We start from the raw sequence: 15,540 nt of genomic DNA on the forward strand, positions 1-15,540 counted from the left end.
TATATTGCATAATAAGTGTAATGATCATGATTTTTACAAATACAATAAATTTATTTTAAGTACTTCTCAATGGCTATCATCTTCTACGCGCTCCGGAAAACTGAAGTCAGCTTTATTCATTAAGTCAAGGTGATTCCACGTTTGGCTAAATCAATATTATTCGAATGACTGAAGTCGGATTCTGCCAAATAAACAATAAGAAATACAATAAAAATTATTTTGTTTTATTCCAAAGTTGATTACTTTTTAGATATTGATCCAGAAACGACGAGATTCTTGAATATTTGATAAATATTCTTGACTGAAAGATATTTTTGCAGTCATGTTTCTCTGTAGATATATGGCAGAGGTTTCCAACATTTTACTTCGAGAGGAACCCTTGATGGTTACGAGGATGGGGCCACGAAACTAAAGCAAAAACGGGTGTACATACATTATATTGTATTCTACAACATAGATATTTTTATTGCACCACCATTAAAAACTTTACAGATTTTGATATGCAGGTTCTCAGAAATCCACTGATGGAAAAACACCGGCTGGAAATCTACGGTTCATGAGCGCTGCTGGAAAGGAATAGTAAAATCTGCATTGTTCACAGCAAATGGGTTGTCTACCTATGCTAGTTCATGTCTAACATATTGAGCAGTAAATAAACTTCCAAACCATTGAGAAGCAGTTTCAAGGTACAAAAATTCACCAATAATTCATGATCTTTTAGCTCATGAAAAAGAAACTAAAAATAGTGATCTTGGCTTTATTTACGTTTGCTTTGTGTTTCTTTTCCCACAGTTTTCGTTAGTCCCATAATCTTCTCCGTGGCTCCCTTTCTATTTCAACTCATGCCCCCCTACCCAGAAATATCCTAGAGCCACACTTACAGGACATACTTACAAAAAGACAATGATTCGATCGAAAGAAGAGAAAGAAATCGATAGAATACGGCATTTTGTTAAACGTGAATAATTTTATATATACTATATCTTTTTTTTTCTTTTCTTGTGCAGAAATTATACCGTTTAAATAAAGAATAATTGCAACTTCAAAATTAGCTCAAATAAATTACGAACGTTATCGCTACGGAAAAGGGTGTATGAACCTGGAAGAAGTTGCGAATTCAAGGTTGGTTTATATATATATAACATTATTTTATAAATCTGGTGGACAGATTTTTGTTTTTCGTTGGCGTGTATATATTTGACCAGGCTTGTAATCCTTGCTGCTGTGTTTTTGCTTTTGATAATTTGAGTAAACCATTGTTTTCTATTGTTTTCGGAATATTTGTACATGTGTAGATGTTTTGTAAATTTGCACTCTGGCATAGTGAACTGGAGTACCCACCATACCGCAGACACATTTGTAGCAACAGCTAGGAGATCATGTAATAACAGCGAGTTTTTTGCTAACAGGGTTGAACAAATGACATATTTTCTCCTAGGGTCGTAAATTTTACCATAATAGACATGGTATAAAAAAATATTATATTCATATTTTTATAAACTCTGAGTTTGTTTAAAGTTTTGAGTATATTAGTTTCATTCACGATTATTGTATTTAGGCGCAAATGACGTTCCTATTTATTAAGGTCTTCGATATTCATTTTTTAATTTCAACCACATGATTGGGCAATTAACCTGTTGTGGCCTTTGTATTTGTATTGGAAGATTGAATTTCTTCATTATATCATAATACGACATTTTGTTTAACGTGAATAATTTTATATATACTATATCTTATTTTTTTTTCTTGTGCAGAAATTATACCGTTTAAATAAAGAATAATTGCAACTTCAAAATTAGCTCAAATAAATTACGAACGTTATCGCTACGGAAAAGGGTGTATGAACCTGGAAGAAGTTGCGAATTCAAGGTTGATTTATACATATCTGATCTATCAATTTCCTCCAGTAATAAATATGTCGAAGACATGAAATTAATACAACATAGAGCACTGATAGGAGAATGAAGAGACTAAAAGGAAATCAATCTTTTTTTTTTTTTTAAGTGAAAGATGAACCGTCTAGGTTGTTATAGCCATTCATGAGCTGGACGTACCATAGTATTTCTTGTTTACTGACCTTCAATAAAGATCATTTCGTGAAGAGCGACCCCACCCTACTTTCTACTCGCTTCCTCCTCTTCTGAAATGAAGTTCCAATATTATTTTTCTTCCCTTTCCTTTTCCTCACTAGCGTCTAGCACGCAGTGCAAATTCGAAAGGTGTCCATTCTCGGCGCGCATGCGCATTAGTGACAAGTGAATGATTTAAGAATTGATATACGGGAGTCTTCAACCCGTGGCCCTCCGAGTATTTTGCTGTGGCCCGCCGACCACTTTTAAAAAAACATACTTTACGTAGTAAAACAATCAAATTATCAAGAATAATTTTCAGAATTGTTAAGAGCAATTTTTAGAGTTGTTAAATGTAATAATTCATGAAAAATATTAAGAATATTTGAAAGAAATGATTTCATAATTGACGGAAATTTAAAATTGATCAAAAAATAATTTCAGAATTATCGGGCAGCCTTCAGATTTCGCAAAGGAAATAACCAAAAACCTAACAATATGTTTTGCACGTTATTCCATAAAAATAAGTGGTTTTCTAATATTTCGGTTAGGGGACCGAACTCCCTAGCCAGAAATTTCGTTACGGGGAAAGTTGGGGAAAAAACAGGATGAATGGGGTAAACACGTTTTACCCGAATTTATCCTGTTTTTTCTCTACTGCGTAACTATGACTCTAGGATCAACGGTTCGTCAGTAATTTGCGGTTCGTGCTGTTAGCAGTGCACCCTGTATAATCCCCGAATCTATACAGCTGGACTCCAATATGTAACAAATACTTAATTCTCGCATGCCCTGTCGAAGCGGTCGAGTAACGCTTGAGTACCTAAAGCGATTTTCTGCGCTCTCAATCAAAGATATACGTAAATAATGCTATTCACTTAAACACCTCTCTCACTTATGTGCTTTTTTTTCTTTTTCTCTTTCACCACACAACTCATAAATAAGAGATCACTGTAAGTGTACGTTTTTTGTGTGGCCGCTATTCGGCCTAGTTACGGGTCTGCATCAACAAAAGCCCTGTATAGTAGTTTCGATAATCCGAGGTGAACGGGATCGAAGCTACCTCGGAATATCCTAAAAAAAAACAATAGAAATCGACTTTCAGAGGGGTAGCAACTTTTAGGGTGGACCTAGAACTAGGTATTCGTACTTATTCTGACCTATTTTGATCGTAATTCACCTATTCAGTTCATTTAAATTAGAGTTGCCAAGACTGATGGCCTCTTTTTGAGGGAAGATGACAGACGCTCTCGTATACCTGCGACTCGATATAAATGTTATTCTTATTTTTTACACTATACAATTTTTATAGAGGGGCTTGTAAAAAATTCTATCGTGAGGGTCCACTGAAGACTCCGGAATAGTTCAGTACGATGATGGAAGTAAATTTTGTGAATATTGTTGGGCGCGGTAGCCCAGGTCGGTAAGATACTCGCCTAAAGTGCCAAAGGATGTTTAGAGGTATCGCGAGTTCGATACCCGGTTCGTCCTTGTCAGCAAACTTTCCTGACACAGGGGTACAACAAAAATGGCGACATGACCGCAGCAAAAATTGCTACCGCAGGGAGTTCCCCCATCGAGGGGTTAGCGCACCAACCTCTCGACGAGTATAAAAAACAAGCCTGCCGTTCGGAATCGGCAATAAATTGTAGGTCCCGGTCTAATTAGCCCTCGTGTGCAGAAAATGACCGTGGTGCGACAAAAATGATCAAATGATCAGTGAATATTGTTATATATTGCTAGAAGTTAGCATTTTGTGTGTGTGTGGAGAGAGAGAGAGAATTTTAACCACATGACGTATGCATACTGAAGTGAATCTTCACAAATTATGCACAACGCTCTATTGTTTATGTTTTGTGTGTTCTTGCATGAGTGTATTTGAAATTTTATGTATTGATTTAAAAAAAATTGTATGTATGATATTGATCACACTAATAAGATAAATTGTAAGTAATATGAAATGTAAATGTATCACTTGCTGTTAATTAAATCATTGTATTATTTCATATTTCAAAAAAAATTAAAAAAGTTAATTTTCCTTAAAACCCGAATCATAAATTAGCAAATTTTTTTTCAAAAATGTAATGACAGCTGCCAGTTTACTGTTGCCATCAATAATTCTAAAAATATTTCTTTCATTAAGGCGTTTTTCTGTTAATTATTCATACCTTTGTCATTCCGAATTTCGTCTCTCAAAATGAATGAAATCACTGGTCAATGATTTTTTTTTTGTAATTTAACTGTTTTTCTACCTTGAAGCTATCTTCTCAAAATAGTTGCTGGGCCATCGGTTGAAGACCCATGCTGTACTGCATAGTTGGACGCTGTAGCCCAGGTCAATAAGATACTCGTCTAAAGTACCAAATGATTTTTAGAGGTGTCACGAGTCTGATACTCGGTTCGTCCTGTCAGAAACTTTCCTGGCACAGGGGTACAACAGAAACGATGACATGGCCACGGAGGAATATTGCTATCGGAGGGAGTTCCACACCCAGGGGGTTAGCACACAAACCTCTCAGTGAGTATAAAAAAAAGGTGCAGTTCGGAATCGGCAATAAACTGCAGGTCCCTATCTAATTAGCCCTAGTATGCAGAAAATGGTAGTGGTGCGACAAAAATGATCAAATGACAACTGCATTATCCTCTTTGTCCCACTGCCCCTTTCTTCAATTTTTTTTTCCTCTCTCATCGCCCCTGAACTCAAGGAAAACACATTTCAACTATGTGAAAACACGTAGGATCCTTTGGTGTGTGTATATATACAGGGTGTTTCAGAAAGAATCACCCGATTTGAAATGCATATGTTACGAAAAATATTGAACATAGACACTTAAGATTAATTTTGTATATTACACGGCTAATCATAAAGTTTTTTTTACAAAACAAATTAAAGGTGCTCAATATGTTCACCTTGGGATGCACTGCATATGTCTATACGTAGTCAATTCGTCCCAAACTTTTGCGAACATGTTTGCATCCACTGCGAGTGGATTTCTGTGGACTACTTGGGAAACTCTGTCTGATGCACTCCACATTTTCGTCTGACATGCAGGGACGGCGAGGGGTTTTCCCTTTACACAGACAACCCGTGTCTCGAATTGTTTATACCATCGCCTAATGCTCTGAGCGGTTGGAAGTTCAACAACAGGGCACTGTCGACGAAAAGCACGATGAAGAGTTGTTACGGACTAACACTTCGCAAAGTTTAGAACACAATTTCTTTTGTGCAGTCGCCATCTTGACAAACACTGAAGTGGTGACCGAAGGAAGAGCGTTAGCGCTACCTGTTGGCAACTGCGTGAAACTCGAGATTTCCCTCTATCTACCTATACATTATTCGATCAAAACGGATTAAAAACTGAATAGTTATGATTTTTTTAAATCGGATGATTCTTTTTGAAACACCCTGTATATACACAATTGGTAAATATTTGAAGGAAAAAAAGGATACAAGATGGAGTTTATGTAAGAGTGAAATATGTCGTTTTTTCCCTTCAAATTATTACCAGTTATGTATATATATTTTTGAATGAGTAAGTGAGCAGCACTAGCGCTTTCGTCATTTAAAAAGCTATTTTTGCTATTTCTTTGTTCTTTATATCTTCATATCTCTAGATTTTTTCACACCACAATTTTTGTTCCTACTATATATATAGCTTCTGCCGTCCCCTAGACCTTTCCATCACCCCCAGAAGGCGATATTGCCACTTTGGGAAACACTACTCTACTATATAATTCAATGAAAACCGCTGGAGCGGACACTCTTCGAAATCGAAATATCTAGACTCGTTTTTTCCTCGAATAACTTCACTTACTTTGGCTGAATACTAATTCTCAGAAGATGCCAAGTGGCGATTTCACTTATCGCCAACAAAAAAAATAATAATGTCGGCGTGATTTCGCTTTGATGGTTGCCTGGCAACGATGAAACGCTGTCTTGTTGGGAGTTTATCAAATAGCAGACGAGGAAAGGGCGGGAAGTTTCATTTGATGATATCGTCTCTGCTCTTGCGAGTTAGTTCCTCGTTGTGGATTATGATATTTAAATTATGACGATCAAGTTGTGATTTTTCTCATTTCGGCTCAAAAATGACTTTTCAAGTTTGTGAATTAATTTATAAATTATGATACACGGAACTAGATTATATGTGTTGTTTTAAAATACCGACTTTAAATTCAGTTCATTTATTTATTAACCGATATGAAGATGTGTGTGTTCGTGTTTTGTGTAATTTTCATCCTCGATGCATTTTTCAATAATTCGATTGCCACGAGACTGGAACCATACATGTGAGTATTTTAAATATTTACTATAAAAGAACCTAAAGTATATATTCGTAAATTTTAAAATGTATCGCAAAACTTATAATAAGGAATAAGGCTCGGATGTTTGACTTGAAAATGAAACGGCGTTGCTGTTAAGTGATAATGAATTATCGTCTCGCTCAGGGTTGAAACGGGGCGCGGTACCCCGGTCGATAAGATGCTCGCCTAAAGTACCAAAGGATGTTTAGAGGTGTCGCGAGTTCGATACCCGGTTCGTCCTTGTCAGAAAACTTTCCTGACACAGGGGTACAACAAAAAACTGCGACTCGACCGCAGCAAAAAATTGCTACCGCAGGGAGTTCCCCCATCGAGGGGTTAGCGCACCAACCTCTCGATGAGTATAAAAAACAAGCCTGCCGTTCGGAATCGGCAATAAATTGTAGGTCCCGGTCTAATTAGCCCTCGTATGCAGAAAATCACCGTGGTGCGAGAAAAATTATCAAATGATCAGGGTTGAAACCGTAAGCGGTGATGGGCATGCGCTTTGGCCGGCCTCTTATGTCGATTTCTATATATGGATCACTAAAATATCGATATTCCGATTCCTTTGATTGTTAGGGTTGCATAGATAACCATAATAATTATGATCACAGCTATGGCTAATTATAAACGGCAATAATTATCACAAGAAATACGCTAACGTGGTGATGATCCCTAATCGTAAGGATCGGTATATAGGGGCCGGCCAAAGCCCGAATTTCGGACAGTGCCCAACTGGGCTTTGGCAGTAACACATATACATTATATCAGTCAGCTCTGCCATTGACGATATCTGGGCATTGTCTCTCCATGGTTGCAAGAATGGTGATTCAAATCGGTGTTTCTCAACCTGGTGGTCATGGATATTATAACGGAGCCAAAGCCAGGGCCGCCCTTAAGGCTGTGCGACAGGTGTGGTCACACCGGGTCCGCGCTTTCTGGGGCCCCGCACTCACGGTAAAGTATAATTTATCAGTAAATTTAGGATTATAATTATCACTTCCATTAATTCTGAATTTTCATCCATTCTGGAATTATCATTCTCATCAATTCTGAATTTTCATCTATTCTAGATTTTTTTCGTCCTTAAATTTTGACCTTTCATCGGTTCTGAATTTTCATTGGGGTGCTGGAATTATTTCTTTCAATTACTTTTAATTCATTAATTCTAAAATTTCCATTAGTTTTGGTTCATCTCTCATTGGTTCAAAATTACCTTCAGTGCAAAATATTCCTTAATTAATGCGTTAATTTGCATTTGATTGCGTTTACAATTTTTTACATGGATATTTTTCAGCATTGCTATAGATTCTGAAATGATAGATACCGATTCCCCTCCCCCGAAAATATATAGAATCGGGCAAAGGAGGTCCTGAAATTTTTGACGTCCAGACCTGTCCTCGCAATTATTTTCGCACCAAGTCCCGCGGCAGGTAAGGGCGGCCCTGGACACTGGTAAAAATCAAATGGAAGAGTGAGCAGTGAAAAAAATGTCAGATGTGAAGAGTAATAAAGCCTTTAAGAGAAATATGGTGGGAAAATTGTGTGGTTACTTTCACATTCCACTAATAACGTCCATAAAACCAGGGTCTTCTCATCACATGGATCTATCCAGCTATGCCTGGGGGCGTCATGTGCATAGGGCTATATGACGAGATCATGTGCCATTCTTTTCGAGAGTAATTATCTTGATGAGTTACGTTAAGTATCGTATGTTAAGTATCTTCTGTGTTACTCCTAGCTTATTGCGGGAGTCCGAGAACATCACTCTGCCCGGGGGCCCATGATATTAAGACGACCCTACATAGAACTCTCCCACAAGAGAGGAGTTCACTGAATCGCAACTATAAGTGGATGCAGGGTCTTCTAACGGGGGGGGGGGGACGAATCACCGAGGTCAAATGTCTACCTCCGCCCTTCCGTCTATGCTAATAATACAATTTTTTACTGTTATTTAAGGAGGAGGGTGATCGCCCTCTTTGCCCTTCCCTGGTACCCGCCTATGATTATAACCCAGGTATGCAAAGAGATCTATCACACTCAAAAAATTTTGTTCACAATAAATTCACTCAAAAAATCAATAAGTAAAAAGTTCTCGGCTGGGGGGGGGGGGGGAGAGCTAGATAAGAAAATATGGTCCGGGGTGGGAGGGGGGTAATGGACGTAAAAAGGTTAAGAAACACTGTCTAGGTCATGCTGTTGGCTAACAAATGGGCTTAAGTCAGTTAAGATTTGGTAAACAACCAAAATATCAGCGTGATAGTGTATGTGTGTGGTTAGGGTTTCCATATTCCCAAAACGTTGGACCTTGTAGTATTGGGATTTCTCTAGAATTCTTGAAATCAGCTTTCTTATTTATTTTTCGTAGATTATCAAAAAATGAGAATGAAAAGTAGCCCTTTTACATTGTAAAACAAGCCTCCAGGAAAGGAATTTTGGTGAGCCCTCATCCTAAATTTTTATATAAGATTTTTATTTTAAAAATAAAAAAAGGCTTCCCTATATAGAAGGAATATGTGAAATAGAATTATCACACAATTTGAATTTCATATATATAATCACAGAATCTCTCGCCCGGGGGCGGTAAACATTGTTATTTTAGTAACATGTTTTACTTTTAACTTTTCTCAATACGTAAATTTTATAATTCATACAAATTTCAGCAAACCAAGAATTTGGTATACATTAAATTATAGAATACTTCACATATAACGTACAAACGTTTCCAATTCTCATGAAACGATTTCAGTGAAGAAATTGAGCATCAAAGCAAACCGAATGCGAATGTAGAATAATATGTTGCTTGAAGATAAGAATCTTATTTTATTGTTAAGGAACACACTTTCTCTCCCCTCACACACACACACGATCTTTTTCATCTTTAAGTAGGCAGAAAACTATTTCGGGGGGAGGGGGCAGGGGACAAACCAAGCAGATAGTAAACTTAATTATGTGATCATATATAGTGGATCCCGCTTAGTACGACTTATTTTCGTGTTCTGAACTTTTACTAATACTGTACACATTGATATTTCGCGTTTAAGGCGTTTTCTCATGGTGATTTTTTTAAAAAACGTTATAACCTGGATCAACTGTACATATGCATTATATCGGTCAGTTTCACTTCGGGGGAAAGAAGGGTGGACACCCTTGTCCCCCCGCCGTACAGACTGCTTCAATGAGTAAAATATGGCCTTTTCTTTCATATCCTATATTTTTTCTTGAAGAAAAGGCCATAACCAAGGAGGTTGGACACTCTAGATAGATCTCTAATTCTTATCTTGAAGAATTTTTCTCGTTAAAACGATCTGATACTCTAAATTTTCAGGAACGGAACTTAACTCTCCAGTGCACAGGTGAGAAAAATGTTCCATGAGTGCACGGGTTAGGTCTAATAGACACATACTTGAATTATATTACATAAAATATTTATACACTTTTTTTTTTTTTTAGAATTTCGATACATTTATTATTGCATCAATTTAGCTACAATACGAATACAAAATGAATATAATTGACAGTGTGTGTGTGTTATTTCATAGTAAATTTCAAATTAACAGTTTTGTATAACTCATAACATCATACTAAAGCAGAAACCCAATGATAAAACAATAAAAAGATTTTTTTAATGTATGTGCAATGAACCTTTAATATGAAACTATATAAACTTTCATTTCTTATTTTTACAATCATTTTAACTCTTTCAGAGGCAATCCTGAGATATTTCGTCAAACTTGATCTGCTTTTTCTCTGTCACCCGAGATATTTCAACTTCTAAAAACGGAATGAAGCTGTTTTTACAATAAAACATGTTTTTCCTCCCCCTCCAGCCAATCAGCTTCAGTGGGCGGAGTCAGCTCTTGTTCAACGTTACAGAAAGAAAATACGCTCAGTATAAATGATATAAAAATATTTTTTTCCCCAAAAACGGCATTTCTCTTCCTAGAAAGCTACAACACATGGCAGGTGTTTTTGTATCATAGTCAGGGAAATGAAAGTGATGGGTGGAGTAAACTTTCTTGTTGGGGGAAAAACAGTTATCTGCTCGCAATCAGAAAAAAAAATTTAAATTCGTAAAATACGTGGCAATTTAAAAAGACGGAACAAATTTCAAATGTCGTAGTTATAATGCGGATCAGGAAAATTTTAAAACCGCTTAAAGGGTGTTGGGTCTCACAGACCCAGATACAGATAAATCTTTCAACAATTCCGGCGAGTTTAAATAGGAAATTATCCAGAACCTCGATAAAAATTTTCCTGCCACATGTCTGTAAGTGAGGGAAATACATGGGCATGGGTTTCACAGACCCAACCGGTGCACTCGAGAGTTAAATATCGCACTGTTGTAATGATATCAGAGCCTCTCTCTTTATTGCTTGTCTGAATGTACCAGTCCAATGTACGTCTAATATTTAAATTTCACTATTTTTATTATAAATGATCGAATTCTGATTTCTTCCTAATTTGATTTGCGGGTTTTTAAAATTTCTCTATCTTTTATAATTATAAAACGAGTATAAATATATATATATGCTGTATTTTTATGTTACTGTAATGACTGTGTTAGTGTCATAACTAAAGTTAGTTTTGACAACAGGCGAGCACTACGTTCATTTCCCATTGTATTCAATATTGAGTTCAAAGAGCAATTTTCCCGATGTCCAGAGTAATTTTTCGTGGATTTCAGAACAAGAAATCGTGAAAAAGTTCCCGAGAACGGGTTGGAAGCAATTTCCGTTAGGAAATTCTTTATTAATAACGGTTATACATATCGACGACCCAGTTCAAACAGGCAACAACTCAGAAAATTGCGTTTTTGGAAAAAACACATGTATTTCAAAATAGCAACAACTCCCAACTCTGCTTACATGGTCCCTATTGTAAATAAACCCGAGTTTATTGCCATTGAGTTCCATATAAAGTGAATCTTTAAAATGCAGGTGTATCTCAAAACATAGAATTTTGAGTTGTTGCTTTTTTGATCTGGGCCGTTGATATACAGGGTATCTTGTCCTTTTATCTCATCAATCGTCCGTTTTAGAGGTATGATTCCGGTTTAAAAAATTCCCAATAGCCGTTAAAAAATCACCCTGTACCAGTTTCAAGAGTGAAAATACAACATAAAAAAAAATCTAAATTTTTATACGGTTCCGCTGTGCTATAACTTCCAATTAGAAAGTTGCTCCCCTGTCTCTCCTGATGCCAATTAAAAAAATCCATGTTTATAAGTGCAATATTCACAGAGATATTTAAATTCGAAAAACTAGAAAATTTGGGATAGAACAACGTTAAATGCGAAAAAACAGTTTTACCCGCATTTAATGTTCTTTCCCAAATTTTCTACGTTTTTCGAATTTGAATAAAGTTTATATACAATATGTATATAGATATAAACATCTGCTGTAATCTTTTTATAACAGATAGGTGTTTAATAAGTTCTGTTACACCATATATGTAATGCTGATTTTTGTTATTAAATTATCTAAATGAGTACCGATACTTATAACAATACTCTTATTGTGCATAACACTAGAATATAGGCTATCTAGCAATCAGAATGCTAAATAGTAGAACTAAAATGTCCTTTAATTTGGGAGTGCTGAATGTATATGATGCTTGAGAAACTCCTGCAACTTATTCTTAGTGCAAAAGTAAGAATAACTAAGTTTGACCATGATATGGTGTATTTACCAGCATTTATAGTACAATGGTTTCCAATTCAAGCTGTATGTAAACGTGCAAAATAATGCTCTGGATTTCAAGTCCTGCAGGCGCTTTTTTTTTTTTGAAAATATTCTTTAAAACTCCGGATTTATAACAACCTAAGCTAAGAAATTTTTAGGTGATAATAAATGAGTTCAATTATATACAGTGTATTAACAGATGCCTCACGAGAATTTTTATGTGGAATAAAATTTTGGTCAGATCAGAAAAGATAAAATATCGAAATAGATATTTTATGCTCGGTAATTATAATTCAAAATATATAACATTTTAATCTACAGAAAAGTAAATGTTTTGTTATTTATTATACATACCTGCCAGGTTAAAAAAACTATTCGACAACATTGTCAATTAGGGTTTGACTGTTTTAATACTGAGTTGGTTTTTGAAGCCAAAAACCTAACCCCAATGCCTTATCACACATATTTTGAATAAACAGCTCTATTTCGCTTAGCAAATTGAACAGGTAATCAGTAGCTTAGATAAAATAAATAATAAAATTATATATCTGTTATACACTCTTTTTTTTTACGTCGAAGAATTCAAAATTGCAAATTATAACTAATATTTTGTTTTAATTATTGTAATAATGTTTAAAATAAAACATTGTAATGTGCAAAAAAGTAAGTTTTTCATGTTGTTATATACCTATTGTGTTCAAAACATTATTCAAGAGCATTTATTTAGGTTTTAGACGTCAAAAACCCAACCTTGATTTTTATGATCATCTTTTTTCAGCCACCTCGTTGGGAATTTTGCCTGTTGTGTAGATTTTTTTTATTGGTTGTACAATGGAAAATGATGAAATATCACACAGTCGTTAAAATGGATTTTAAATATTGAATACAGTTAAATGTATACAGTCATTGTAAAATGTCCGTTTGAAATAATCAAGCTTTCGTATAACGTCCATGTTTGTGAGATCAAGTAAAATGATAGACCAGAATTTATTTTTACAAAAAAATATTATTTTCGATAATATTCAGGCCCATGAGGAATTTTATTTATGAATGGAATAATTATTTGGTGCTTGTTGAGACAAGCAAATAATATAATATTCATTTAAACCCAGTACGAAGCGTGTTCAGGCTTTTAAGAATGCAAAACATTCTAAGATTTCTTTCATCTCATATTTCCTTCTAAGATTGATGTAAAAATGTTTTCTAGCTCTGAGTACGTTAATGCTCTTTATATATGCACAAACTATTACTGTTCTAAAATACTTGACATATATGCTGCACTTTGAATACGTAATGCTATATGCTTTCGGAGGGCCATTATTAAAATATGAGGTTAAATTTTTTTTGTAAAAATATTTAACGCAAAGAAAAAAACCATCATCTCTCGTAAATATACCTGTAACAAGTCAACCCCTCCCTATATGTTTAGAAGCGCATCTTTTCCAATTCACCCAAGTATACAGCATGTCCTGTAAGTGCCTGCCTTTATCTCATCAACATCGTAGAGGTATGATTCCAGTTTAAAAAATGCTCAACAGCCGTTCAAAAATTACCTTGTAATTACCAGTTTTGAGAGTGAAAATACAGTGTGTAACAACATAAAAAATCTAAATTTTTATGCGGTTCCCCTGTGCTCTAACTTGAAATTAGAAAGTGGTTGTCCGGTCTCTATCGATGCTAACAAAAAAATCCATGTTTTTAAGCGCAATATTAACAGATATTCTAATTCGAAAACGGAGGAAATTTGGAACAGAATAGCGTTAAATGCGGGTAAAACGGTTTTTCTGCATTTGACGCTGTTTCCCAAATTTTCTACGTTTTTCGAATTTGAATATCTCAGTGAATATTGCATAGAAGGGCCGAATATTGCATATATATATATAATAATAATAATTTTATATAATTTTTTATAAGTTTATATATATATATAATATATTATATATATATATATATATATATATAAGAATTCAGATTTTTTTCTTGTGTTACACACTGTATTTTCACTCCCAAAATTGCTACAGGTTCTTGAATGGCTGTTGAGCATTTTTTAAATTGAAATAATACCTCTACGATGGTGGCGCGCGTGCGGTTGATGAGATAATGGCGGGTACTTACAGAACACCCTGTATAATTAACGTAGTATATTTTATAATTGCTAAGGCAAAGCTATGAAATCAGTTATCTCTCAATTTTCATTGAATCTCTCGCCCTTAAAATCAGTAATCGATATCCAGAAAAATTTAAAACTATGCTCTTTCAAATATTAATTTTTTTTAATTTACATTTGATCCTTATAATACTAGGTTTTTTCAAAAAAAATTCTCTGCACCTAACAACATCGGATACATATACACAAAAAAAAAAAATTCACCATCCTGCTGAAATATATGAAATATTTAGAACATAATATCTTGAAAACATTTTCATGCTGAACAGTTAAAGAAAAGCCTCACTATATTCAGAAGTGTGTTAACTTGTGAATGTTTTAATGTCTCAGAAATTATAGCACCTCTTTAAATTAGAATTTCATAGGACGCTCATATATAGGAAATCATATACAAGAAAAGAAAACGGGCCCTTCTGTGAAAGAGAAAGTATCCTAGTCATTTTATGACCAACTCATGATGCTAAAATTTGTAATACATTAAAATAACAATAAATTTTTCCGATTCTTTGGATGAAAACAAATATTCGTACGAGTATTGCGTGCACAAAAAATTTACTAGTCCCGTGATCAGTAAGTGCGAACCCGTTAGTAAACAGTCATTAGACAATGTTTCTGTCTCTATATAGACGTTACTCATGTATTATATATGTAAAAAAACAAAATTATGCTTCTGGTTGAAATATGGGCACGTGTATTCGCAATCTTTTCTTTTCGGATCATCTTATTCGCGAAACCCCAAGGCTACTCACTCATTATAAATGACTTTTTGCCCGGATGTCAGATGTTTTAATCAGTTTATGGGGGGGAAAAAGCGAGGTGCAGTATCAGAGAAAATTAGCAGTTACGAGACTGATGATGGCATCTTGTAATATGAAGCCTAATTACGGAAACGGGGTACATTTATGTTACCACCCATTACTTCCCTCTGTTTGACCTCACGTGAGGAGGTCACTTACTTTCCTGAACATTTACGTTCAGGACCTCCTGGTGGTGACGGTGGGAAAATCCAGAATAAACGGGTACAAATGAACTATTCCTCCACTCCTTTGCTACCAAAGAATAACGTTTGAACTTTTTGTACTTTTTACAACTAAAGCTGTTCAGCAAACCGTGAAATGTGAGCTATTCTATAAAAACAATTGTGAGGGATGTTAATTTTTCTGAATGGAAATTGGAAATTTATATATATCAAGTTAATACTTAATTTCAGCAATACACTAGTATTAAAAGAAACCAATGACATTTACTAGGATATAAAGAGTGAAGTACATAAATTTGGAACTCTGTTATCCTGATAGGTTTGTCTTTTTCCTGG

General features: G+C 35.0%; 1 protein-coding gene across 4 annotated transcripts in view; it reads left to right on the forward strand.

Annotated features, from left to right (window-relative positions):
* The first annotated feature begins 6,145 nt into the window (after nucleotides 1-6,145).
* LOC149085545 (uncharacterized) overlaps nucleotides 6,146-15,540 on the forward strand; it is a 166,487-nt gene continuing 157,092 nt past the window's right edge. For all 4 annotated transcript variants that reach the window (XM_089233614.1, XM_089233618.1, XM_089233615.1 and 1 more), the window contains exon 1: nucleotides 6,146-6,359. In XM_089233614.1, coding sequence (XP_089089740.1) covers nucleotides 6,271-6,359 — 89 coding nt within the window. In that variant the 5' untranslated portion in view covers nucleotides 6,146-6,270. The remainder of the gene's footprint in view (nucleotides 6,360-15,540) is intronic.

This window comes from Pholcus phalangioides, unplaced genomic scaffold (genome assembly GCF_987345545.1).
Source record: "Pholcus phalangioides strain wild (caught in Gottingen) unplaced genomic scaffold, Ppha-v1.0 ptg000007l_1, whole genome shotgun sequence".
NCBI lineage: Eukaryota > Metazoa > Arthropoda > Arachnida > Araneae > Pholcidae > Pholcus > Pholcus phalangioides.